The sequence below is a fragment of the Rhinatrema bivittatum genome, chromosome 17, assembly GCF_901001135.1.
Source record: "Rhinatrema bivittatum chromosome 17, aRhiBiv1.1, whole genome shotgun sequence".
Lineage (NCBI taxonomy): Eukaryota > Metazoa > Chordata > Amphibia > Gymnophiona > Rhinatrematidae > Rhinatrema > Rhinatrema bivittatum.
The window spans coordinates 17,080,596-17,108,245 of record NC_042631.1 but is presented as its reverse complement, the minus strand read 5'-3'; the positions used below and the strand labels follow the sequence as shown (position 1 = coordinate 17,108,245).

Here is a 27,650-nt window from a genome sequence, read left to right as displayed (position 1 = left end):
AAAGCCACCATACAGAAGGAGCTGGAGGCAGAGCAGTAGCGAGGTAATGAAAACAGGAGTTAAGCCAGGGCACCTTCCCTGCATTGGTGGCTAATAGCTAATGCCTTCATTAGCATGGAATTTGAATGCAAGGACGTTAACCAATGCAACAAGTGTGGGTTTGATTAAGTACTCTGCCATGCGCACCTTAAGACATCAGGCCCTAAGAATCTGATTCCCTAAGCTTTTTTTCCCCCACCATAGACACAAGTGTCCAAAGATGTGGCCATGAGCTGAGTATGCAGCCTCCCTGAGCAATGTTCTCCCTGCATGCCCCCTAGACTTCTCACACCAACCTCTGCCCCTTTGACTCCATGTCACCTGTTTAATTGATCCAGGCATAGTCAAAGAGCCCATTGTCTTTCCACAGTGCACAGCGGTCCGAGGAGTAGTTGGTAACAACAGACAAGGGACTGGATAGCATGGCAATCCCCTCTGGGTAGCGTGGCCACGACTCTGGCATCTCACCTGCAGGAATACAAATTTGCTTCAGTTTATATATAGCAAGGAGATTATTTTTCCTGGAGCTCCTTGCACGGCTCTTATTTGTGCACCTGAAACTAACCTTGTCCACGGCCAGACCGTACTATTGGAATCTCCTTCCCCCGGAACTTCGACAGGATCAAGGCCCGCTTTCTTTCAGAAAGAAATTAAAAACGTGGCTGTTCACCCAAGCCTTCCCTGAATGGACACCATCCGAACAGCACAGCTATGCAATCCATTCTCACAGATCCCCTCCCTCCCCCGCGCCGGCAACTTTATAGACCTAAAGACTAATCTATTGTCTAAGCCTGCTACATTCGTTTATATGTTAAACTCCGTTATTTTAAACTTAGTGATGCATAACTTCTTATACTAATCGTGTGCTTTCGCTCTCTACTCTCCCATCCTGTAAACCCCTTGTTCTTTGTAACTTTATTTTCATAGTTAATTGGTTACCCCTTGTTTCAGTGTAAAGCGGTATGATAAGACACCAGTCTTGAGTGTCGGTATATCAAAAGTATTTAAATAAAATAAATACACAGGACCCAGCTTGTGAGAAACAGACCAGTATGGAGCCTTTAAGGAGACGCTGCAGGACTTACCGTGGTTTGCAAAATATACTAGGTGCTTCTGCATCAGCCTCTCAAAGTCTCGATCAGCCTTGGTGGTGGCTCCCAAGACAAAGTCCAGGCTTCCAAAGAAACCAAATATGTCCAGCATGTGAAATGCAAACCAGCTGTCATAGGGCAAGAGGTCAGAAATCAAGGCAGGTCGAGAGGCCGTGTAATTTACCACGTAGCGATACACTGGGCTGGACAATGCCTCTGTGCAAACAGAAAACAAAGCAATCTGACATGTTTAGTGCAGAACCACCCATTCCCCTAGGACCAGAGCAGCAGTCCCAGTGGCCTGAGTGATGACCTTGGGATCCCACTGCCCACACTAACACCAGAGCAGTACCCCCTGCCCGTGACTGACCTAGAACTACAGCAACACCCAAGTAATGCCCCAGTGACTCACCCTATCCTCTGGCCGACATAACTGGAAAGAGGCATGGGGGAAACAAGGTGGGCCCCAGAGAGACTACAGGCTCCTCCTTTTAAACAGTTGTCATGGAAACAGATCCATGGTCCCGTCACTGTACCTGAGGCAGCTTTGGCTAGCTCGTTGTTGGGACAGGTGACCCTCAAGTCTGACACCATTGTCATGTAAGCCTTCTCCACGCAGCGCTCCGAGCGGTCGCAGAACTTGGAGACGGGGTAGAGGTGAAGGGCATCGTGAGCGAGGGTGCCCCCAAACGTAGCCAGGTTGCCTGCAGAGGAAGCAGACGCTGCAGGATGAGCAGGGCCTTGAATGGCTCAGCCTGCAGAGGGGCAGGGGTAGGGGAGAAGCTGCTTACTTTTCACCCGCCACTCGTAGTCCTCTTCGGTCCAGGACGAGATGTTGGGATACAGGGGGCTGGAAAAAGAGAAAGTTCAGGTTTCCAAAGCTGGATTCATTTTTTTTCAGGCTCTTAAATTCAGAACGCGAAGCATGCTCCATGTCGTCCCCAAGCCTAGGGCAGGCGTGAGCTTCCGCTTATGCAGAAACTTTCAAGAATCTGGCAGATCCTAACGTGCGCATCACTGTCCCCTCTCCCCACACAGCCAGGATGAGCAGCACTCCCCATCCCACTCCATGACACGACTTGTGTCTGTCACCCCTCCTCGCACCCAAGGATCCCGATTCCCTGTCTGTCACGGAGAAGCCAGCTGTCGAGCCCCCCATTCTCGTTAGGATAATCTGATAGTACCAGGTTATCTGTTTTCCCCCAGCCCCGTATCCCTCACCTAAACTCTGCCTCCTGCATGGTTGTTCCAATCATCAAGGGAACGTCACTGTAACCAGTCCTCTCCTTCCACATCTCCAGTGGTGGTTCGGGCACCACGTACCCATCCACCACAGCCACAGCTCCATTCAGCCTGCCCTTAACAGGGAGGTCAGTGAGGTCGTCAGCGGCCCAGTATGGGAATTCAAACCATGGGACGCTCTGTAGGGGATAAAGGAAGGGGGAATAGGTGCAATGTGAATCTGTACCATAAGCAACACATTTCCTCCCCAAATCCGTTCCACAATGGTATCACTCTGCCTATGGGCATCACCTATAGTACTGTCTTTGTGGGGGTTACCTGTTGGATTTTTCTCTCTGCAAGGTTACCTGTAGGATAGTCACTGACGGGATTACCTGTGGTTCTGCCTATATGCAGGTCATCTGTAGGGTTCTCTCTTTGCAGGGATTACCTATCAGATTCTCTCTCTGTGGGACTGTCCCTGCAGGAGGTACCTGTTAGACTTTCTGAGGAGGTTACCTTTAGGAGTGTCTCTACAGGAAGTTCTTGTAGACACTTAATGTCTTTGCAGCTTGTCTTTTCCAAGAACACAAGGTTGTCATGCTCCGCCTCTGGCAGTCGTTTGGTATAAACATAAGAGCCACTCATGTCAATTGCTCGGTGGAAATGATTTTTTGCAAGTGGTGACATCATCAGAGTCCAGACCGAAGTTCCTCCTGAATTAAACAGCAGAGACAACAGTGGAAATGGCAATTGAGTTCTGCTAACTCACACTCACCCATATGTGCTTCCAAATCACGCCAACTGTCACAGGAGTCCCAATCAGAGCCCGACTCGCAGCTAACCTCCACTCCATTCACTCTCAGACAATGATTCACACACCCTGACACACTCACACCAACCCCCTTCTGATTCTCGCGCACACCCTCGTATGTGCTAAGGCACTTGTACCTAGTCCCACACAATTGCAAACAATCACATGCTGACTCACTAACTCCCATACACACTCATTACTTCCCTCAAGATGACTCACATTCACACTCGCAAACTGGCACACAATTAAAATGATACACATACACAGACTCCCACTAACACACATGCAAATTGACACTTATTGACAGACTTACACCAACACACACAGACACATTCACATTAACACACTGGCACACTTACACTGATTAAAACACAGTGACAAACACTCGCAAAGATTCACACTGGCATCATGGCACACAGTGATACATTCACAGACATAATTCACATGCAACATATTCATTTATTCTAACATGTTCATACTGACTTGCACTGAAACAATCATTCACACTCATTCACTCATGCGTTCACACATTCATTCACCTACTGATTCACTCATGCTGAGATAGGAAAATTTGGTTCTTACCTGCTAATTTTCGTTCCATACCACAAATCAGTCCAGACTCCTGAGTTTTGCCTCCCCTCCAGCAGGTGGAGACAGAGAAATTTTTACTGCCACTGCCACACAACACGAGGTGCCCATCTGCAGTCCCTCGGTATTGATCTGTACCCAAGCCAAAAACAGAACAACTACCAATACAATACGTAACTAACACCCCATGAACGAGCAGTGAGAAGTGGCAAACCTGGAACAGATAACGGCTCCCACACACAAAACCCATGTTAGGACTGTACCATTCTTCAGAGTAATTACAATAACAGATCGAGCAGACTCTCCAAATTTCCCTTTCCTCCAGTGGATGGGACTCTGGACTAATCTGTGGTACTACAGGAACGAAAATTAGCAGGTAAGAACCAATTTTCCATTCCCTGTACGTACCCAGAGCAATCCAGACTCCTGGGATGTACCAAAGCTTCTCTAAATGGGGTGGGCCCGTGAAAGTCCCGCTGGAAGTACACTCTCACCAAAACCCATGGCCTCTGGGGCCTGGACATCCAAACTGTAACGCATGGCAAAAGTGTACAAAGATTTCCAAGTAGCCGCCCTACAGATTTCTTGCAGTGAAACTTGCTGACACTTGGCCCAGGTGGCCACCTGAGAATGGGTAGAATGAGCCCTTAAGCCCTCCGGGACAGGGCAACCCTGACAGATGTACACGGGGTCAATAGCCTGTTTCAACCACCGTGAGATTGTGGCTTTTGACACCTTATGACCCTTTTTTGTACCACTCCATAGCTCAAAAGATGATCTGACAAGCGGAAGCTGTTAGTGATTGTAAGGTACTGCAACAATGCACGCTTCACATCCAAACACCGCAACTCTTTGGCCTGAGGCGCTGTAGGATCCAAACTGGGAAGGACGGGAGCTCCAGTGACTGATTTAAGTGGAACGATGATACTACCTTCAGCAGAGAAGGAACCATCCTCAAGGAGACCCCAGAATCCAAAAACCTTAAAAAAGGTTCTCTGCATGACAAGGCCTGAAGCTCCGAAATCCGACTTGCCAAACAAATTGCCACCAAGAAAACCACCTTCAAAGTGAGGTCTTTCATAGTAACCCATTTCAAAGGTTCAAACGGAGCTGTACACATGCTCTGAAGGACTACATTAAAGCTCCAAGAAGGACAAGTTTTCTGAACTAGAGAACGAAAATGCTTTGCTCCCTGGAGAAAATGCACAACATCCGGTTGTGCAGCTAGAGACGCTCCTCGAACCTTCCCTCGAAGACAGCCCAAAGTCGCCACCTGAACCCTGAGGGAATTAAAGGATAAACCCTTTACCAGACCATTTTGCAGAAAGGCCAGAACGTGTGCAACTGAAGCCTGCATAGGATCAACACCTTGCTCCATACACCAGGCCTCAAAAACTCTCCATACCCTCACACAGGCCAAAAGAGGTAGAAGTCTTTCTAGACTGCAAAGGAGTAGCGATGACCCCCTCAGAATAACCCTTATTCCTTAATCGCTTCCTCTCAAAAGCCAAGCCGCTAGACAAAAGCGAGTCGCCTGATCTGAAAATATGGGTCTTTGACATAGTAGATTACGCAGATGAGCTAGCCTCAATGAACCGTCCACTGCTAGGTTGATCAAGTCTGCAAACCAAGGATGCCTCAGCCACTCCGGCGCTACGAGGATCATGTTGCCTGGATGGACCTCTATGCAACGCAAGACTTTGCTCACTAGTGGCCAAGGCAGAAACACATTCAGCAGGACATCTTTCGGCCAAAGCAGAACTAGGGCATTGACTCCTTCTGCTCCTTGTTCTCTTCTTTGACTGAAGAACCACAGGGCCTTGGCATTACAGAAAGTTGCCATCAGATCCATGTAAGGCCCGCCCCATCTGTGACTGATGAGACGTATCGCTTCCTTTGTCAGTTCCCATTCTCCAGAATCCAGCTGCTGCCGGCTCAGAAAATCCACCTGCATGTTGTCTGTGCTGGCTATGTAAGAGGCCGTTAACAGCAGTAGATGCTGCTCTGCCCAGCTGATTAATTCCTGGGCTTCCTGCTCAACTCTTGGTGCCTCCTTGTCAATTGATGTAAGCTACCATCGTTATATCGTCCAACAAGACTCTCACTGGCTTCCCCCTCAACAGGGTCAGAAATGCCTGTAGTGTCTCTAAGCGACTGAGGGACCACGAGGCTTCCTCCATTGACCACTGCCCCTTTTCGGACTGGTCTTAACACCATGCTCCCCCCCATCCAGAAAGACTGGCATCGGTGGTAATGATTGTCCAGACCGGGACCTCTAGGTCCACCCCTCGTCTCAACTTGTCAGGAATGAGCTACCATGATAAACTGGACCTGGAAAACTCTGTAAAAGGAAGTGGCAGGTGAAACTGCTCTGACAATGGGTCTCAGCAAGATAGTAAAACAGACTGTAGAGGGCTCAACACCCATGGAACCAACTCCAAAATGGAAGCCATAGATCCAAGAACCTGCAAATAATCCCAAACCTTGGGCACCTGCTTCTTCAACAATCTGCGAACTTGAGCTTGTAATTTGGAAATCTGCTCTTCAGTGAGAAAAATCTTCCCCACCTTGGTATCGAAATGCGCCCTCAGAAATTCCAAAACCTGTGAAGGGGAAAGATGACTTTTGGACAGATTGAATATCCATCCCAACCATCTTAGACACCAGAGGACTAAGTCCACTGCCGCCAACAAAGGAACTCTGACCACTTGAATCAGCCAGTCATCCAGATAGGAGTGAACCAAGACCCCGTCTCTCCGGAGAACCGCAGCCACCACAACCATCACCCTTGGTGAAGGTCCTGGGCACTGTCGCCAGACCAAAGGGCAGGGTAAAAAATTGAAAATGCTCTCCCATAAATCTTAAATAGTTGGGCTGGATTCCTATGTGCAAGTACGCTTTGATCAAATCCAGAGACACCAGGTATTCATTGAACACAGAGTTTCCATCCAAAACCGAGGAACCTTCAGAACCACGTTCACTCTTTTTAGATTGAGTATTGGGCAGAATGTGCCCTCCTTTTTTGGGGACTATGAAATAAATGGAATAGTGACCTGTCCCCTGTTCCATCCAGAGAACAGGAACAATGGCTCCCATCATACAGAGACGACAGACGGTTTCCCACACTGCTAACTTCTTTTCTTTGTAAGTACACGGGGAGACCATGAACAAATCTTAGTGGCCGAGCAAATTCTAAAGCGTAACCTTGTTTTATCACGCTTAAGACCCACTGAGCTGATGTGATCTTGGTCCACTCCTCATAGAACAGAGCCAATCGACCCCCTATTACTGGAACCGAGGAGTGGACCGGCTTCGTCTCATTGGGCAGATTTGGCTCCACCGCCACCCTGGGAGGAGCCATCCCTGCCCGGTTTTCACCCTCGAAAGGACTGGTTCCAGGATGGTTGCTTTCCCAAGGACTGTCTCTGGGTACCCCAAAGCTCTGAGAGGCTGAAACTGCCTATTCCCTCTGAAGCAGGAACATGGAGGGAAGGACCCTTTCCCTTTCAGCTTATCTTTATTTATTTATTTTTAATTTATTTATTTAAGGCTTTTCTTTACCGACATTCGTCAGGGACATCATGCCGGTTTACATTGCAACAGGGAGAACAACATAGAGAAATCAGGCAATTTGTGACCCTTATTCTTCCCGAGAAGCTTGATCATCTCCTCCAAGTCCTGACCAAATAGCAACTTCCCTTTGAAGGGTAAGGCCCCCAACTGAGACTTGGATGAAACATTCGCCAACCAGTTCCTCAACCAGAGGAGCCTTTGGGCTGAAACCGCCGACATAATGGTCCTGGACGAGGTCATATAATGTATCAGCCCATAACAGCTTCCAGCCACTCTGCCTGCTTCGCCTCAGAGTCAGATAAGGACTTCTCCGCGTGCAACTGCTGCACCCAGCGCAGGCCCGCCCTCAGCATAAAACTGCTACACACAGCCACTTGAATGCCGACACCTCAAAGATCTTCCTAAGGTGACCTTCCAGCTTCCTATCCTGATGGTCTTTCAGAGCTGTAGAACTGGCCATTGGAATTGTCATTTTCTTAGTAACGGACCGAAACAGATGCACCCACTTTTAGGACTTTTAGGAGCTCAAGGGTATCCTCTGATAACAGATACAATTTATCTATGGCTCTGCCAACCTTCAAGCCAGTCTTGGGAGTATCCTATTCCCCAAAAACCAACTTGATGACCAATTTGTGGAACAGAAAGGATCTAGTTAGACCCTGAAGTCCGTCGATGAGCAGGTCCACTTCTTCATGATCTGATTCCTCTTGTGGATCTTTATACCCGGTTCTTCCAGAATCGTGGGTATCAGGGGATCCAGTTTCTCCTTGTGAAACAACTGTACCACCTTGGGATCATCTCCTTCCACAGCTGGGATCTTCGCCCACGCCTGGTCCAAATCCTGGTCTGACAATACTGGATCCGACTCTGGGTCCTGTGCCTGCAGATTCTCCGCTCCTGAACCGTCAGAGGAGCTCTCCACTGCGGTCGTTGGTGACAGGGCCCCTCTGGACCCTCATAGCACCCATTGCCCAAGAAGGTTTAGCCCTTTTTACTGGCCTTTGGCGCGCCAAAGTCTTCTGTTCAGATTTACGCCGCCCCGCAGCTTTCCTGGCCTTGTCACGATTTGAAGCTCCAGGGAGGAAGATTCAGAACCAATGTCAGGAAGTATTTCTTCACGGAGAGGGTGGTGGATGCCTGGAATGCCCTTCCGGAGGATGTGGTGAAGACCAGAACTGTGAAGGACTTCAAAGTGGCGTGGGATAAACACTGTGGATCCATAAAGTTAAGAGGCTGCCAATGAAGAGTGGGTGACTCGCCAGAATGATGGCTACTGCCTGGAGTCAATACCCTTATTAAATAAACATACACAGGCTTACGGTGACTCCAACATCGCTCTAAGCTTCAACAGCAAGAGGAAATGTGGAAAAAGGATTCACACTCACAAAGAGGGGAGTAGCTGGCTTGTTACGGCGGTTACTACCCCAAATCAAATAAGCCTGATACTTCACTTTCAATGCATATACAGCAAAGTTCTCTGATTCAACGGCAGGGGAGAAGAAAAACTGATACTTCACACATCCAGCAGAGCTCTCTGCTTCAACGGCAGGGGAGAAGAAAAGAGGGTTCGCACTCACAAAGCGGGGAGTAGCTGGCTTGTTACGGCGGTTACTACCCCAAACCAAATGTGCCTGATACTTCACTTTCGATGCACATCCAGCATGGCTCTCTGCTTCAACGGCATGGGAGAAGACTTATACGTCACACATATCCAGCATAGCTCCCTGCTTCAACGGCAGGGGAGAAGAAAAACAACCAATAAGGGCTAATAACATAGTCTGGGTAAAACAAATAAGCATGGGTGCAGCTTGCTTATTGCGGCGGCTACTACCCCTAACGAATCAAGCTAGATATTTCACTTGGATGCAGCTCCATCACTGCTCTCTACATTAAAGGTGGGGGTGGAAGGGAAATAGAACCAAGAGCTAAGAGAAACAGATAAGTATGAGAGAAAATATGTGTGAAGCTTGCTGGGCAGACTAGATGGGCCATTTGGTCTTCTTCTGCCGTCATTTCTATGTAAGCCCTGTGCAACAGAACAAAATTGGAAGAAAATGTGGAGGAGGCAACCAAGTCCTCCAGATCCTCCTCACCCCCTGAGAGAGGGCCCTCAGCATCCTGACCTCCCCCAGAGTTCCTAACTACTGGGGATAAAGGAGGAGGGAAATCCCCCTCCCCCTCCATGGCCTGCAATGCAGCCACGAATGTAGACAAAATGGTCACCGTTCCCGCGCTTAGTGGGAAGGGGTCATCTACAGGCTGTGTCGCCGGAGAGAGCCTCCCAAGCTCCCAGCACAAGGTTGAGATCGCTGTGAACGTCCCTGAAGAGCCCTCTCCGCCGGGAATGCACCGGGAACATCGGACGTTGCACGCGTGCCTCTGCACGCTTTGCAGCACCACCCTTGTGGCATCAAAAACGGGTGCCGAGCCTTGCAACTAAAAAGCCACAGATAAATATACAAAGGAAATCCAGAGCCGCCCAATCAGAGAAGTACAGCAAGGGTAAGGTGAAGCAAGGTTTGCCACTCCACAGCAAAGCCCTAACTGATTTATACTTTTCTCTTCTCTTCTTTTTTTTTTTTTTTTTTAATAAACTTCAATCAGGCCACACAAATTACTTCCCTGAAGAAGAGTGGCATCAGGCTCCGTCCGTCCGTCCTTCAGGGCGAGGGACTGGCACCACCAGTTTTCTGCCCTGTCTGGCGTTAAAGGACCAAGTGATTAAGGGTCCCCAACCCCTGCTCGTCCACCACAAAAACCAGGGGGGGGTGGCCCCACCAGGACCTACCAACCCCCCCTGGGAGGCAATCCCTCCTTCTCTTTAAATCTCTATGTTTTGGTTTTTCTTTCAATCTCAGACTGCAGGCTTTGCACCTCCACCATCTGCTGGAGACAGAGAAATGCTGCGGGACTGCAGGTGGCAGCTCATGTTATGTGGCAGTGGCAGTAAAACTTTCTCTGTCTCTATCTGCTGACAGGAAGGCAAAACCCAGAAGTCTGGACTGATCTGGGTACTGAGGGACTGCAGGTGGCACCTCATGTTATGTGGCAGTGGCAGTAAAACTTTCTCTGTCTCCATCTGCTGGCAGGAAGGCAAAACCCAGAAGTCTGGACTGATCTGGGTACTGAGGGACTGCAGGTGGCAGCTCATGTTATGTGGCAGTGGCAGTAAAACTTTCTCTGTCTCCATCTGCTGACAGGAAGGCAAAACCCAGAAGTCTGGACTGATCTGGGTACTGAGGGACTGCAGGTGGCACCTCATGTTATGTGGCAGTGGCAGTAAAACTTTCTCTGTCTCCATCTGCTGACAGGAAGGCAAAACCCAGAAGTCTGGACTGATCTGGGTACTGAGGGACTGCAGGTGGCACCTCATGTTATGTGGCAGTGGCAGTAAAACTTTCTCTGTCTCCATCTGCTGACAGGAAGGCAAAACCCAGAAGTCTGGACTGATCTGGGTACGTACAGGGAAACACATTTACATTCACGGGCGGACATTGACTGCTTCAGTATTTATGGTGATAATGTCATAGCCCAGCAAAGGTCTGAGTGATGTGTGCATGCACGTTCATGCGTAAAGGGGATTTGTGTGTGAATGCATACGTGAGTAGGAGTTTGTCTGTGCACACGTGTGTATATGTATAATAATAGTGTATCTGTATACGAATGCATGTATTCTGCATGTGAATATGTTATGGGGTGTATCTGTATGTGTTTAGGTAACAGCTGCATGAGTGTATATGCAGAGGTGCATTTGTATGTAAGCTTAAATAAGGTGCAGATGTATGCACAAGTGCATATAGGGCCGAATCTATGTGGAAGGGCGTAGCTGTGTAAGTTTGTCTATAAGTGTACAGGTGTATTTGTCTATGTGTGTATTTAAGACTCTGTGTGCATGAGTGGAAATTTGCATAGAAAGAGAGCTAGATCTGTGTGCACGCTCCTGCGCAGGTGGGTCAGCTGTGGTGGCCTGGAAGTTACCTGAGCTCTGGCCATAGATGGTGACTTTTTCAGGATCGCCTCCAAAGGACTGAATGTTGTTCTTGACCCACTGTAAGGCGGCAATTTGATCCAGGAAGCCATAGTTACCTAAGAAAGAATCAAAACGTGAAAAAGAAAAAAGGGGATCAGAGCTCTCTTTCCCTCTGCAAGAGGGCAGGAAGAGGGAGAAGTGGAGAATCTCACTAAGACAGGAGCTGCCAGCTTTCCACAGACTGGAAAGGACATTCTGTCATGAGGCTCCAACCCCTCCATGCCTCAGCCCCTCTAGATCAGGCAGATGCACCTGAGGGGGACAAACACCTCATGGCCTGCATCCCTGCCAGTCAGGAGTTTAGGACAGAAACTCTGCACAAACCATATCTGAATGCAAGCAGCCAGAGGCTGTGTTAGAGGCGTCTGTTGCATTTGAGACCGTGGAGCTTGAGCTGCTGCTAGAAAGGCTATCAGAAGTAGGGTTTAAAGGGCCAGTTTTCAGACGGTTTGACTCCTTCCTGAGTGGTCAGACCCATCAGGTATTCTGGGGTTTGGAAAAATCTACAAGTAGGCAATTGCCCTGTGGAATTCCAGAAGGATCAGTTCTGTCAATATTCACTTTTTTTTTTTTTTTTTATAAACACTTATGTACCGCATAATTTGTCGAAAGACAGCCAAAGTGGTTCACACGGTTTCACATACATAATTTCCAGAAAACCCCAAGTAATACAAACAATTAAATTAATATAACAAAATACAATTAGATAATAATGAAAACTGATAGGTCACCGCCGCTCCCCTCCTATGCATGGGAATAAATGCGCTTTCTGAATTTCAGGTCATTACCCTCATTCCTGATTGTCATAGGAGGCCATTCCATAGCAGTGGGGGCCGCGGACACGAAAGCTCTGTTGATGTAAACTTGAAAGCTTGGTATTTCTTTGCGATGGGAATGGTTCCATTTGCCTTGACGTGAGACAGTTGGGGGTAAATAGGGGAGGAGGGTTCAGGGGCGGGGGCAGTAGCTCCCGATGCACTTGAGCAGGGTCCACCCCTCTTAAAGGAACGTGTCTGACACTGGAAGGGGACAGAGGGTTAAGGCTGGCTTTGGGGGGTCAGCTGCTTTGACTGGCGAGAGAACTGAATTCAAAGCCCATTCAGTGCTGTGAGACGGTGACATGGGTGGGAACCTTAACAGATGTAGTTTCATTGCTTAGACAGAATAAGGAGCAAGGGACTAAAATTCACCTCCTGGAAGGTAGGAAGGGTCAACTCGGCAATGAAAAGTGCCTTGAGGAATCAATCTTCAGACTCGGTGCCTTTGGAGGGGACATCTGAATGAGAGCGAACACATAAAATCAAAGCACTGGGGAGGGGGAAGATGTGCATTTTGCTTTGGCATTCACCAGAGTTGCCATTTTAATTCCTAAAATTTACCTCTGGATGTCAGGCAGGAAATTAAGGATTCGGGGGTGGGGGGAATAATGTCTGATCTTGACAGCCGAGCTGTTCCACCCACCAATAATTTTATGTAATTTATAGGGCCCTGATACTTAGGATCATTCTTTTTTTTTTTTCTTTGCCAAAATCAGGAAGGTGGTGATTAATCGTATGAATGATTGCCTGGCAGTAGGGGGGGGGGATGGGGTCACATTGACAGCATCCATGCTCCTCCTTTGGATGAATCTAGCAGCCCACCTTCACGGCATGAATGCCAAGAAAGGGATTCCTGCTCTGAATGATAATTTGCATCCTTTTCAAAATGATTTTACGCATCTGCCTAGAGCTCATTCTGCTTTCTCTGGAATTATATACCGAGCACTTTTTCTAATCTTGTTCACAGTTTTCTTTCATTTCTATCTGGCCGCGTTGGCACAGCTTATTCGGGGTTTTGATGTCAGTGTTGCTACTGATAATTTCCTGCAGCAATGTTTGTGAACTATGCCCAATTAATAGTTTATATGTATAACAATCGGTCCTCAACAATTCCTAACTTGAACTCCTATTTAAGAGCAGTAGCTAAATGGTTACAGGCTCATAAACTCAAAAGTGAACCCAGGAAAATCAGAGAGGTTATGGGTCAGTACAACAAGTAAATAATGACATCGCTTCCTCTGCTTATAGGAGCAGAGCTCTTAAGAAAAGATGTAATGCATAGTTTAGGTGTTTTATTAGATTCCAAACTGTCAATGTAGAATTAAGTTGTCGGTGATACTGCAACGTGCACTAGACCAGTGGTTCTCAATCTTTATTCTATCAGGACACACCTGAGAGACGACGCTCACATGCGCGACACCAGGAGCGGATTCCCGATGATGACTGGCCTGCGGATTCGCCGTCCAGGCCGGCCCAAAGGATACCATGTGGTCTGCCGAGCGAGGCTCTATCACAGCTGCGCTCAGCAGACCACGTGACTAGAGCGACCGGCCCACTGGGGGATGCCCGATCCCCCCGATAGGGCAATCCGCCCCTGCGTGACACACTGACCAACCTGGCACTAAATATAAACCTATACACTGCATCCACAGGAATCCCCTGCTTCCTAACAATGAGTGCAGGGCAGAACTAAGACATTTCCCTGTACAACTCGCCATACAAAAAGATGCTCCGATTCTGGTGTCATCTCAATAACAGCACCACAAACTCCCTCTACTGCCAGGTGCACTGTAAAATAATACAAACAAACCCCACTCTGTACGTCTATCAAACCTGCTGTACTGAAGCAGCACTAACTCCCAGAAATGAAACAGCAATAGCCCTGCCATGAAAGGCAGCAGTTCACCACCAGTGCAATATAATATTGAGAAAATACAACAAATAAGGCTGATACAAACCTTTAGTAAAGTCCCTCATCTCAGTCACATACACACAGGACACAGACAGACCTGCCTTGCCTTCCCCTAATATAGAATAAAAGACCACAAATTAGAAATGTGGAAATAAAACTTGGAATGGAAACTCCAAGACCTTCTGCATGCAGTGCAAACCTGGAGACTAGAAACAGAAATCTATTTCCTCCTACACCAAGCAAAGTTCAAGAGAGTAGAAATGCCTCTCCTCAAAACTGACACAGGATGATCCATGTACCCACTCACTCCCCTCCATGCCCCCATCACCCCTCACTTCTCCCAACTACCCAATCATCCCTTCACCTGCTCATATCCCTGTCCAACATTCCCGACACCCCCCCACCCCTCATCCTATTCCCCTCTCCCCTGCTCAACTTTCTGCCCTTCTCTCTCCCTTTCCCTACCCAAAATACATCTGACCACCTCTTTCCTACCCCGTCCTGCTCAGCAGCCCCTCACCTCCATCTCTTCCACTTCCATCTCTCTTCCCTACCCAGCAGCCCCAATCCCTCCCTCCATCACCTCTCCCTACCCAGCAACCCCAATCATTCTGACTCCCTATCTTCCTACGCCTTCCTGACCAGCACATTTCCTCCTCCTAGCTCCCAGCCAGCAGAAAAGACTTCAGTCCAGTCCAGAATCTCCTTCCCTCTTTATCAGCAGCAGATGAGAGAGAGAGAAGCGTTGAGGAGAGGAAGATGAGGCAGAAGCAGCAGTGGATCTACAGAGCACGCACATTTCTCCCTCATGCTCCTGCTTTCACACCCAGGTCCCATGGGGTGAAGCGAGCATCAGCAGCCTCACTGCCAGGCCAGGCAGCGGAAGATAAAGTTTTGGTGTCCTGCCGGGCCCATATGAACAGGAGTTAGTGATATCGCACTCTGATCTGGGTGAAGGAGGAGGGTACAACCTCCCACTGGCCAGGCAGAGGAGAAGGAAGCAAGAGCAGTGTCCTGTCATACCCAGTAAAAGAGAAGTCAGCCAACTCCCGCCCAGACAGACGAGGAAAGGTCGGTTTTCTGCTGGCTCTGCGACGCACGTCCCGGGACTTCACGACACACTAGGTCCTGACACATCTGTTCAGAATAACTGCCCTAGAACACCAATACACCTCCTATAGGGAGAAGCAAACTGGAAAACAGAACAAACTGAACTGCTACAGATCCCTACACACGTTAGCAGAATTACCTTACCATGGTCACATGCAAAACACAGACAGAGACCCTCACCAAATACAGAATAAGTAATCACAGAATATAAATAGAAAGAGGCAGACAAAAACTAAACTGGAAACTCCTAGAAGACAGATTCTATATGTAGTGCAACACTGGAGAAATAGAAAGAGAAATGCATTTCCTCCTGAGCTGTGCAAAATATAGAGATCAGAGATGCACATTTCCCAAGACTGACAGACAAAAATCCAAAAGAATAAGCTAGAAAAACTCTGTATAATCCTGAGGGAAGAGGAGAAAAAGTGGCTACAGCAGCAAAATATATGGGTATCCTGCCACCAGGCCAGAAGTGAAACCTGACCAGGGCCGATACGGGGCAGCACCAGACCCTGAGGCCTGCCCCTGATGCTGGACTTTGCTTAACTGATTACCATTTTGCAATTTTTCCCTTCTTTTCCTACCTTTTTTTAAATCATTCTGCATATTACTTTGGCGACACATGCAAAATTGCCCTGTCGATAAAGTTATCTGAATCTGATAACTTTTTTTTTTTAATCGGAGGAGCTTTAAAAAGAGTTATCCTCGCTTCATCAGGCCTGTGAAGGAACAATGAGCTCAAACTGGATTTAAATAGCACAGAGTCATCTAGGTCTTAAGTTTCCTGCAGGTGTTATTAAATCTCGGTAAGGGACAGGGAGGAGGTGGGACTTGATAGAGGTGACAAGACAGTAAAACTTTACAGTTGAAAGAGCTTTCATCTGATAATGGGTGAGAAAGCCAAGGTCTTTATTAAGTCCTTTTGTGTTTGCTCATCCCAGTTTCTGGGATTATAACTGTATTAAATTAGTCCAATAAAAAGGAATCACCTTACTCTTGTTTGTTGACCTTTAATTCCACATAACCAACTAGACTAACAAGGCAAGCCCAACTCTTTGCTGGAACTGTCAGTGCAGTTTCACGCGTCCTCTTTGGTTTGCCTTGTTTTCCTGTTTGCATGTGTTATATCAATTGCAAAACCGTTTGGAAGCTTTTGAAATCTGATTTTACAGGACCTGATTGTGGCCAGACTGGATTACTGTGATGCTCGCTAGCAGGGCTTTGCCGGTTCAGATTCCCGAGATTGCAAAGGATACAAAACACGACAGCTCGACTGTTGTTAAGACCCGAAACAAAGAAGATCAATTTATTAAAAAAAAAAAAAAATGTATAAACCACTAACCTCAACTCTGTTGTGCTAAGCGGTGATCATGTTACTTCTGCATTAAGCTTGCTTCAGGGATTGTCAGCAGCAGAGCATGTTAAATTCAAGCTGCCGTTGACGATGTTTGTCATCCATGGGCAGAGGCCTAACTATCTTTCTGATCGGTTAGATCTCCACACCCCCTGCCAAAGACCTAAGTTACCTTTTGAGAATTCCATCCTTACACGATGTAGATCGGCTTTCAAATGTATCCCTCCTTTGTGGTGGCACAAGCTTCCCATAGAGGTGAAGTGAGAAAGTGAGAAAGTAATAAAGTAATAGAGGCATTCACGGAGCGGGATGCCAGTGGCCAGTGGTAGGTGTCCACCTTCACGGAGCGGAAGGATGGAGGGCTGTCATCTCCCAATTAAATAAATAATAATTAAAAAAAAAACAGGGATGGGATCCATCAGTTCTAGAGGACGCATATAAAGAACAGGTAGTAAAACACTGCATGGAGCGGCAGTAGCCACAGAGGCATTCACGGAGCGGGATGCCAGTGGCCAGTGGTAGGTGTCCACCTTCACAGAGTAGAAGGATGAAGGGCATCCATCTCCCAATTAAAAAAAAAAGAAAAAAAGAAAAAAACAGGGATGGGTTCATGGGCTATAGGTATTACCAATTATTAGGCTTTTCAATATTTGATGATAGTTAATGTGACTTTCAAGGCATGCTTCACTTTCGGTGCATGTCCGGCATGACTCCCTGCTTCAATGACAGGGGAAAAGAAAAACTGATACTTCACACATTTCCAGCATTGCCCTCTGCTTCATGGCAGAGAGTTATGCTGCCGCTTACCCAACTAATCAAACTTAATATTTCACTTGGAAGCAGCTCCATCACTGCTCTCTACATTAATAGTGGGGGTGAAAGGGAATTAGAACATAAGGTCACTAAGAGCCAAGAGAAACAGATAAGTATGAGAAAAAATAAGTGTGAAGCTTGCTGGGCAGACTGGATGGACCAGTTGGTCTTCTTCTGCCGTCATTTCTATGTTTCTATTTCTATAATTATATAAAGTTCTAGAAACAAACAAAATCTTGTCTATTTATTGAGGCTTTTGACAATCTGGATGGGTTGAGTTTGCTGTTCCTGTAATGCTTGATGATGGTAAACAGGATGGGTTGCAATGTATTAGGCTTCATACATGAGAGCCAATATATTGGGTTGGCCATATATTTTGAATAGGATTGGTGGATTAGTGGGAGTTTTATTTTAAACCACCCCGTGAGAAATTTGGATTGGGCAGTATATCAAGTTTTATAAATAAATACAGCAGAATGGGAAGGGGTGCAGAGTTGGAATGGAGACCCTCAGAAATCAGTGAGGGGGGGGGGGGTGGAGAGGAGAGGATTATAGAACCTGTTCTGGGAGATATTTCCTGGCTGTATCCCCGGGACAGGGAGTCCTTCCGCTCCTGATTGTATCCCCAGCACAGAGAGTCTTTGAATTATCAGCTATGAGAGACTCCCTGTGACAGGGATACAGGCAGAGAGCTGGAAAAGTCCCTGTTGAGGGGGAGGAGGGGGGGGGGGGAGGGCAGAATCAGGGAGATGCAAGACTGTTCCCTACCAGAGGTATTTGAAGGTGAATCCTCTCGGAGTATGTTCAGGGCCATGAAACCTAAGACGTTGAGGCGATAGTTAAAGCTGACATGGACGACTTGCGTTTTATCTGCCAGGCTCTCGGTGGGGCGGTAACCAGTCTCCGAGCCACTGAACACGTGTAAATACCCTCCGTGGATCCAGACCATCACCGGTAACTTGGCATCCTGCTCAATGGTCGGTGTAAAAACGTTTAGGTGCAAGCAATCCTCTGAGCCCATGACTGTCCCGTTGTCGCCGAGTGGGCGCAGCTGAGGGCACATGGACTTGAACTCCGTGGCCAGAAGTGTCCCATTCCAGGAAGTGCGCTGGGGAGGCTTCCACCTCAAGGCTCCCACAGGAGGCCTGGCATAGGGAATACCTTTAAATGAATAGGCGATGCTGCTGTGGGAGCCACGCACCACCCCACAGTTTGTGGTCACGTCCACCAACGAGCTGCTGGAGACGCCCGACATGTATGCAATCGCAGCCACTAGGCAACAGAACCCCAGGGTGCCACAGCCAATGAAAGCCATCGTCCGAGCGTTTAAAGTTAGGAAGGGTTTCTCTGCTTCTGTCCTCCTCCTAACACGAGCCCTTCGCCCATCTTCCTCCTCCTCCTCGTCCTCCTCCTCCGGCTGCACCAAGTGCTGATATTCAACGCCCTGAAGTGAAAGAGAAAAATGGGTCACTCCTGGCCACGAGCAGCTCATTACCTGGACAAAAGGATGCAGCAGGAAACAACTGAAGTAAGTTAGGTGCAAGGACTTGATGACTTTCTCCTGGATTCATTCTCCCCTTTGTTTACCCAGCTCCCTTGGGGCCCTCTGTTTCCCCCTCCCCCCCCCCCCTCATACCTGCAAAGCAGCAGCACCGGTGGCAGCACTGGCACCAGCTCTCTGAGTGTCTGAGCGCTCCCAGGATTGTGAATCAGGAGCTGAGGGCTCCATGCTGCAGGCATGGGAGGGAGAGGGGCAGGCAATGAAGAGGTGCTTTCGTCTCCAGGCTACTGCTCCCGCCTCTCCTGGCGGCCCATTGGCTATGGAACGTCTGACCGATGGGCTTTGAGGAGGGCAGGCACTGCCAGTCTGCCTGAAATGCTCCCTGTTCCACGCGCAGGTCACCAGAGGCAGGCAGAGCTCCGGAGTCTCAATGCGTGGATGAGACGATGGTGCAAGGAAGAGGGATTCAGTTTTGTTAGGAACTGGGGAACCTTTTGGGGAAGGGGGAGTCTCTTCCGAAGGGATGGGCTCCACCTTAACCAGGATGGAACCAGACTGCTGGCGCTAACCCTTAAAAAGGAGATAGAGCAGCTTTTAAACTAGAACAAAGGGGAAAGCCGACAGTCGCTCAGCAGCGCATGGTTCGGAGAGATGTATCTTTAAAGGATACTAATGATGCACTAGAATTAGGGCATCCCGACAGTGAGGTTCCAATAATTAGAAAAGTAGTCCAAATGCCTGTAACTAAAAACTCACCTGAGCTAAAAAATTCTAACTTATCCCTATCAATTAAAAAGCAGAATAAAAATACAATCAAAAAACAAACTTTGAAATGTTTGTATGCTAATGCCAGAAGTCTAAGAAGTAAGATGGGAGAATTAGAATGTATAGCAGTAAATGATGACATAGACTTAATTGGCATCTCAGAGACATGGTGGAAAGAGGATAACCAATGGGACAGTGCTATACCGGGGTACAAATTATATCGCAATGACAGAGAGGAGCAGTCGGGAGGAGGTGTGGCGCTTTATGTCCGGGATGGCATAGAGTCCAACAGGATAAACATCCTGCATGAGACTAAATACAAAATTGAATCTTTATGGGTAGAAATCCCTTGTGTATCAGGGAAGACTACAGTGATAGGGGTATACTACCGTCCACCTGGTCAAGATGGTGAGATGGACAGTGAAATGCTAAGAGAAATTAGGGAAGCCAACCAAATTGGTAGTGCAGTAATAATGGGAGACTTCAATTACCCCAATATAGACTGGGTAAATGTATCATCGGGTCACGCTAGAGAGATAACGTTCCTGGATGGAATAAATGATAGCTTTATGGAGCAAATGGTTCAGGAACCGACGAGAGAGGGAGCAATTTTAGATCTAATTCTCAGTGGAGCACAGGACTTGGTGAGAGAGGTAACGGTGGTGGGGCCGCTTGGCAATAGTGATCATAATATGATCAGATTTGATTTAATGACTGGAAAAGGAACAGTGTGCAAATCCAAAGCTCTCGTGCTAAACTTTCAAAAGGGAAACTTTGATAAAATGAGAAAAATTGTTAGAAAAAACTGAAAGGAGCAGCTACAAAAGTAAAAAATGTCCAAGAGGCGTGGTCATTGTTAAAAAATACCATTCTAGAAGCACAGTCCAGATGTATTCCACACATTAAGAAAGGTGGAAAGAAGGCAAAACGATTACCGGCATGGTTAAAAGGGGAGGTGAAAGAAGCTATTTTAGCCAAAAGATCTTCATTCAAAAAATTGGAAGAAGGATCCAACAGAAGAAAATAGGATAAAGCATAAACATTGGCAAGTTAAATGTAAGACATTGATAAGACAGGCTAAGAGAGAATTTGAAAAGAAGTTGGCTGTAGAGGCAAAAACTCACAGTAAAAACTTTTTTAAATATATCCGAAGCAGAAAGCCTGTGAGGGAGTCAGTTGGACCTTTAGATGATCGAGGGGTTAAAGGGGCACTTAGAGAAGATAAGGCCATCGCGGAAAGATTAAATGATTTCTTTGCTTCGGTGTTTACTGAAGAGGATGTTGGGGAGGTACCCGTAATGGAGAAGGTTTTCATGGGTAATGATTCAGATGGACTGAATCAAATCACGGTGAACCTAGAAGATGTGGTAGGCCTGATTGACAAACTGAAGAGTAGTAAATCACCTGGACCGGATGGTATACACCCCAGAGTTCTGAAGGAACTAAAAAATGAAATTTCAGACCTATTAGTAAAAATTTGTAACTTATCATTAAAATCATCCATTGTACCTGAAGACTGGAGGATAGCAAATGTAACCCCAATATTTAAAAAGGGCTCCAGGGGCGATCCGGGAAACTACAGACCGGTTAGCCTGACTTCAGTGCCAGGAAAAATAGTGGAAAGTGTTCTAAACATCAAAATCACAGAACATATAGAAAGACATGGTTTAATGGAACAAAGTCAGCATGGCTTTACCCAGGGCAAGTCTTGCCTCACAAATCTGCTTCACTTTTTTGAAGGAGTTAATAAACATGTGGATAAAGGTGAACCGGGTAGATATAGTATACTTGGATTTTCAGAAGGCGTTTGACAAAGTTCCTCATGAGAGGCTTCTAGGAAAAGTAAAAAGTCATGGGATAGGTGGCGATGTCCTTTCGTGGATTGCAAACTGGCTAAAAGACAGGAAACAGAGAGTAGGATTAAATGGGCAATTTTCTCAGTGGAAGGGAGTGGACAGTGGAGTGCCTCAGGGATCTGTATTGGGACCCTTACTGTTCAATATATTTATAAATGATCTGGAAAGAAATACGACGAGTGAGATAATCAAATTTGCAGATGACACAAAATTGTGCAGAGTAGTTAAATCACAAGCAGATTGTGATAAATTGCAGGAAGACCTTGTGAGACTGGAAATTGGGCATCCAAATGGCAGATGAAATTTAATGTGGAAAAGTGCAAGGTGATGCATATAGGGAAAAATAACCCATGCTATAATTACACGATGTTGGGTTCCATATTAGGTGCTACAACCCAAGAAAGAGATCTAGGTGTCATAGTGGATAACACATTGAAATCGTCGGTTCAGTGTGCTGCGGCAGTCAAAAAAGCAAACAGAATGTTGGGAATTATTAGAAAAGGAATGATGAATAAAACGGAAAATGTCATAATGCCTCTGTATCGCTCCATGGTGAGACCGCACCTTGAATACTGTGTACAATTCTGGTCGCCGCATCTCAAAAAAGATATAATTGCGATGGAGAAGGTACAGAGAAGGGCTACCAAAATGATAAGGGGAATGGAACAACTCCCCTATGAGGAAAGACTAAAGAGATTAGGACTTTTCAGCTTGGAGAAGAGACGACTGAGGGGGGATATGATAGAGGTGTTTAAAATCATGAGAGGTCTAGAACGGGTAGATGTGAATCGGTTATTTACTCTTTCAGATAGTAGAAGGACTAGGGGACACTCCATGAAGTTAGCATGGGGCACATTTAAAACTAATCGGAGAAAGTTCTTTTTTACTCAACGCACAATTAAACTCTGGAATTTGTTGCCAGAGAATGTGGTTCGTGCAGGTAGTATAGCTGTGTTTAAAAAAGGATTGGATAAGTTCTTGGAGGAGAAGTCCATTACCTGCTATTAGGTTCACTTAGAGAATAGCCACTGCCATTAGCAATGGTTACATGGAATAGACTTAGTTTTTGGGTACTTGCCAGGTTCTTATGGCCTGGATTGGCCACTGTTGGAAACAGGATGCTGGGCTTGATGGACCCTTGGTCTGACCCAGTATGGCATTTTCTTATGTTCTTATGTTCTTATGGGCTACCATTTCCCCCTGCTGACTATGGAATGTCTGACACTTGGAGGACCAGAGAGGGTAGCACAGTGGAGAGGAGGAGAGCTGCTGCTGACAGAAGGGACAGAAATGGAAAGAGGGACAGGGTGAGAGAGGCATACCCGGGAACTTCTGATTTCCAGTCACCCTGAGGACGTGGCGGATTAGTGTGTGTGTGAGCGGCGCCCGCACAAGCTCTCACATACACACACACATAGCACACCGACATGTTCACTCTCACTCTTTCACACGCACATACATGCTCGTCCTCCTACTCTCGCACCTCGCATTCACTCACAGGCACACACGTGCTCACTCAGTTCTCCCATACACAGCACTCCCCTCAGTAACAGCAAACCAAACACCCTCCACTGCCAAGCGCTTTGTGAATTGCTCTGGAGATATACTTGCACACAGTGGAGGCAGTGCAGGCAAATCTCATGCATACTCATTGTGGAGAACCTGAGGACTAGATTTGTTTCTGGCTCCTGAGGACCAGCGTTGGCTGTCCCTGTTGTATGATGTTAGGCCTACAATAACACTCACTGGGTATGGGCAGGCCCTCAGAAAGCCATGAGTAAACTCAAATAGTAAGCATCCTGTACCAAACTGGCACGACCTGCGGGCAGTCAGGCTCGCTCAGGTGCTGGCACTCACACGTACGCTCACTGACATGAGGGAAAAAAATAACATGTTTTTACTTACATTGGTGGTTGTGGGAGGTGGGGGCCCCGGGAGAACATGGACTGGGTGGGCTGCCAGTTAATGCTCCAGGAGAAAGTGTTCTTTAGCTCTGAAAGGGGCCGGGCTGCAAGGCCCCTATAATGTTTGTTTATTTATTTATTTATTTTTACAGCCTGAGGATGAGGGGGACCAACATCACTCCCCTCACTCTCTCTCCCCCATCCCACCTCAGCATCTCCCTGGATTGTTTCCACCCCACCCACTCTCTCCCCTTACGCTCCCCCTCATCCAGCCCAGCCTCCCCCTGCACTGTCTCGCCCCCCCCCCCTCACCCTCGTTCAGCCCAGTATCTCCCCTGACTCTCTCTCACCTCAGCATCTCCCCAGGTTTCCCCCCCTCTTTCATTCCCGGGGGGGGGGGGGAGGTCTTCCTCACCTGATTTGACTCGTTTTATCCAGGGGGGGGGGAGTTTGTTAAACACGGCTTGTAGAGTGATTTGAAAGCAACCGCGGGGCCCAGCCGTGAGCCTGCAGCACTAAAGCCAACCCCATCCTCTCCTGTCGCAGGGGTTTCCGGTTACCGTGGCAACCTGTGAGAGGGGCGGGGCTTACCCACAGGACCTTAGCGCTGCTGGCTCACAGCCTCCCGCGCTTACTTAAAAATGTCTGGTGTTTCAAGCCATGGATTGGCGTGGTAGGGAGTGCCCAGCGTCCTCTCTCTACGTGACCCAGAATCCTCTCTCTCTCTTTCTTCACCCCACTCTCGCCTGCCCAGCTCTCGCTATCTCTCGCTATCTCTCGCTCTCCACCCACCCAGTATTTTCTTGCCAAAACTCCCCCATTCACCGAGCTTCCTCTTCACCCCCCCCCCCCCAATCTACCCAGCATCTGTTACCTTCTCTCTTGTGGTGCCATGTCTTACAAGTGGGTAGGCGGTACCTGGAGGTTTTTTGCCATCCACCAAAATTTTGGTACCCTAGGTGACCACCTAATGAGAGAACCAGCCCTGTTTCTCAGTGCAGGGAGGGCACGGAGAGTGCCCTGGGAGTACTGCTGTGGGTAGGAACAGCACTGAGAGTCCCTCAGGGAATGTGGTTGTGTGCAGGGACAGCACCGAGAGTCCTCCAGGTGAAATGTTGCTGTGTGCAGAGGTGGAACCTGGATTACGAGAAACGGAATAGAAATAGTTCAATCTGCATTGATACAAACAAGTTCTCTGCAGGCATCAAATAGGAGCCTGTAGCTTTAAGGCCTTACCCGGGAACTCTCCGAATTTCCCCCAGAGACTCTGGAATTCTACAGGAATTGCTGAGTCTCCAGGCCAACATCAGAGCAATCTGGGCGGGCTACAGAAGTGGACCCACACTGCCCCAGAAGTCTTCACCTGGGCTATGCAGGAAGGAAGGAGGCAAAGAGTCAGCTGCCCAGCTGGAAGGAGGAGGAAAGTCAGCTGCGTGACCAGAAGGAAGAAGAGTGTCCGGTTGCACGACAGAAACAAAAGAAGCTGGTCGCCCGTTGGCCTGCATGGACCTGACCTAAGAAGGAGGGCTTCTGTTGGTCACACAGGCTCAAAGAAGATGGAGGCTGCTGCTACCACCCCCAGGACCCAAAGAAAAAGAAAGAGGAGGAGGAAGTTGGTGGGTTTAAGGTGGGGGGAGAATGAGTTAGTAAATGTGTGCGTGTGTAAATGGGAGATAGACAAAAGTAAGAGTGAGTAAGCATGAGTGTAAGAGAGAGGTGACTGTGCACGGACATGTGAGAGTGAGTGGTTATATGTAAGTGTGTGTGGAAGAGGGAAAGAAGTGAGTGAGCATGTGTGTGAGTGTGTCTATGTGGCAGAATGAGCAGGAATGTGAGTGAGAATGAGCATGCGAGTGTGTGTGTGGGAGAATGAGCATGTATGTGTATGAGAGTGAACATATGAGTGTGTGGGAGAATGAGCATGTATGTGTATGAGAGTGAACATATGAGTGTGTGTGTGGGAGAATGAGCATGTATGTGTATGAGAGTGAACATATGAGTGTGTGTGTGTGTGTGTGAGGGAGAATGAACATGTATGTGTATGAGAGTGAACATATGAGTGTGTGTGTGTGTGGGAGAATGAGCATGTATGTGAATGAGAGTGAACATATGAGTGTGTGTGTGTGTGTGTGTGTGTGTGTGCACATGCACCCACCCCGCTAATCCACGACAATCTCAGGGGTCAGCTACATGCGCCCACTGCTGATGACTTGAGGGCAGAGGCCGGGGTACTGCTGGATCTGTGACTGAACTGTTGCTGCCCTTGCTCTGGGCGTAGCTCACTGCACTTGCCAGGAATGACAGGGTGCAGTATCACTCCCTGCACTCGCTAGATTTGGTTTATGTTAAACAAGAAGCCAGAGTGTGGGTTTACTTTAATGCGTACATGCCCTTGTTGGCTTCTGCTGCTGCTGCTGCTGCTGTGGCTCTTTCCTGACAGATTCCTCCCTCCTTGCAAGGTTTCTGTGCTTTTGCTGAGGATTAATTAATAAAGGGTAAATTGTGCTTTAGCTTTTGCAGCAGATGTGAATACCAAACTAGGGCATAGCAGAAGAGGGCACTGAGTGTTGGCTTTCTTTTCTGTACTGACTCCCGGGTGGTTCAGGGCATGTCCCAGAATTCTGCTTGGCACTTGGAATATCTTTATTTCTGTCTGCTGCCAATTGTAAGAGGTCAGCACCCTGTATAACTCACTGCTCCACAGGACAGAGTCCCTCCCCGCTGAGCTCTGACAGTCCCATCAATGAGTGCTGCTGTGTGCAGGAATAGCTCCCGATACCTGCTCTGCATCTCACTTTAGGGGACCCCCCTCACTCTGACACTCACCGATACCCTCAGGGGATCTCCCTCAGCCTGGCACCTCACCCATCCCCTCAGGGGACCCCCTCACCCTGGCACCTCACTGATACCCTCAGGGGCCCCCCCTCACCCTGGCACCTCACCCATCCCCTCAGGGGACCCCCTCACCCTGGCACCTCACTGATACCCTCAGGGGACCCCCTCACCCTGGTACCTCACTGATTCCCTCAGGGGATCCCCCTCACTCTGACACTCACTGATACCCTCAGGGGACCCCCCTCACCCTGGCACCTCACTGATACCCTCAGGGGACCCCCTCACCCTGGTACCTCACTGATACCCTCAGGGGATCCCCCTCACTCTGACACTCACTGATACCCTCAGGGGACCCCCTCACCCTGGCACCTCACCCATCCCCTCAGGGGACCCCCTCACCCTGGCACCTCACTGATACCCTCAGGGCCCCCCCCCCCTCACTCTGACACTCACTGATACCCTCAGGGGATCCCCCTCACCCGGGCACTTTCTCTGTTTTACTGAATGAAGCAGACAGAAATCATTTCACACGTCCTACCTTCATTGGTTGGAGAGTGGAGCTTCCTACCAGAAAAGCTGAAAGGACGTAGACTGGAGGAGGATTAATCCAGCAGCGCCAGTGCTGAACAGTCTCGGGAGAGGAGAAGAGCAGAGGCTTTTCTGAAAAATCTTTCACCCCAAAAGGCTAGAAACTCATAGACATGTGACCTGCTGTGTACGAGAAAGGGAGTGTCCCAGCAAAGAATGCGTTGAGGAAGCAGCCAGGGCTCTGCTCACCTTTGTCCTGTGCAGCAGGGGAAGCTGGGGCATGACTCACTCCCAGCCAGAGAGCAAAGACCTAGAGGAGGGGGTTACAGGTCTGGCATTAGGAACACGGAGCCCAGGGCAGAAATCAGGGATTAGGACCCCCACCCCATAACAGGAAAGAGCCTTTCACACCTGCGTCGACCACCTCCATTGGGGAGGTTCAGTCCTGCAGATGGACTGATCCAGCAAGGCTATAGGGGGCGCGGCGCGGTTCTGGTCGCAAGACTGAGCCCTACCAGCAGAGGGGGCTGATGTGCTCTGAAGCACTGCTGTTCTCCTGCCTGCTGGGGAGGAGTAGGGGAAAGAGGGAAAAGAAGGCAGGAGAAGCAGCAGCAGAGGGAAAGGGGAGAGGAGGCAGGAAAAGCAGAAGCAGAGCTGAGCAGCTGCATTGGGTGGGATGGTGGTAGATATCCCCCTGGGAGCTCTGGGATTTCACCCCAAAACTCAGGGAATTTGCAGCCTCTGGGAAAACTTTAGAAAGCTTGGGGCTTCTCTGTTTACAGCTCCAGCCCCTCCCTTTCCTCACGTAGCCTGCAGGCAACAGGAGGGCAGGTAGCATGCGGGGAGAAACTGGAAAGGGGCTGCAACACTCACAGCTCAGTCTGCGATTCCAGCACAA

General features: G+C 48.3%; 1 protein-coding gene across 1 annotated transcript; it reads right to left on the bottom strand.

The window, feature by feature from the left end:
- Positions 1-360: 360 nt before the first annotated feature.
- LOC115079332 (para-nitrobenzyl esterase-like) lies at positions 361-26,951 on the bottom strand. The gene is made up of 9 exons (XM_029582801.1): positions 26,763-26,951; positions 18,132-18,807; positions 11,305-11,412; positions 2,871-3,067; positions 2,352-2,551; positions 1,922-1,980; positions 1,667-1,834; positions 1,125-1,346; positions 361-507 (listed from the first exon to the last, which is right to left on the bottom strand). Exons 1-9 carry the CDS (start codon positions 26,766-26,768, stop codon positions 365-367), a joined length of 1,779 nt encoding a protein of 592 aa, XP_029438661.1. The 5' UTR covers positions 26,769-26,951; the 3' UTR covers positions 361-364.
- Between the last annotated feature and the right edge of the window lie 699 nt (positions 26,952-27,650).

Excerpts from the sequence above, each read along its gene's own strand:
- LOC115079332 (XM_029582801.1), bottom strand. Across the intron at positions 1,981-2,351 it reads ATGCAGGAGGCAGAGTTTAG|CCCCCTGTATCCCAACATCT; the intron begins GTGAGGGATACG and ends CTCTTTTTCCAG. Across the intron at positions 1,347-1,666 it reads GCTAGCCAAAGCTGCCTCAG|AGGCATTGTCCAGCCCAGTG; the intron begins GTACAGTGACGG and ends CTGTTTGCACAG.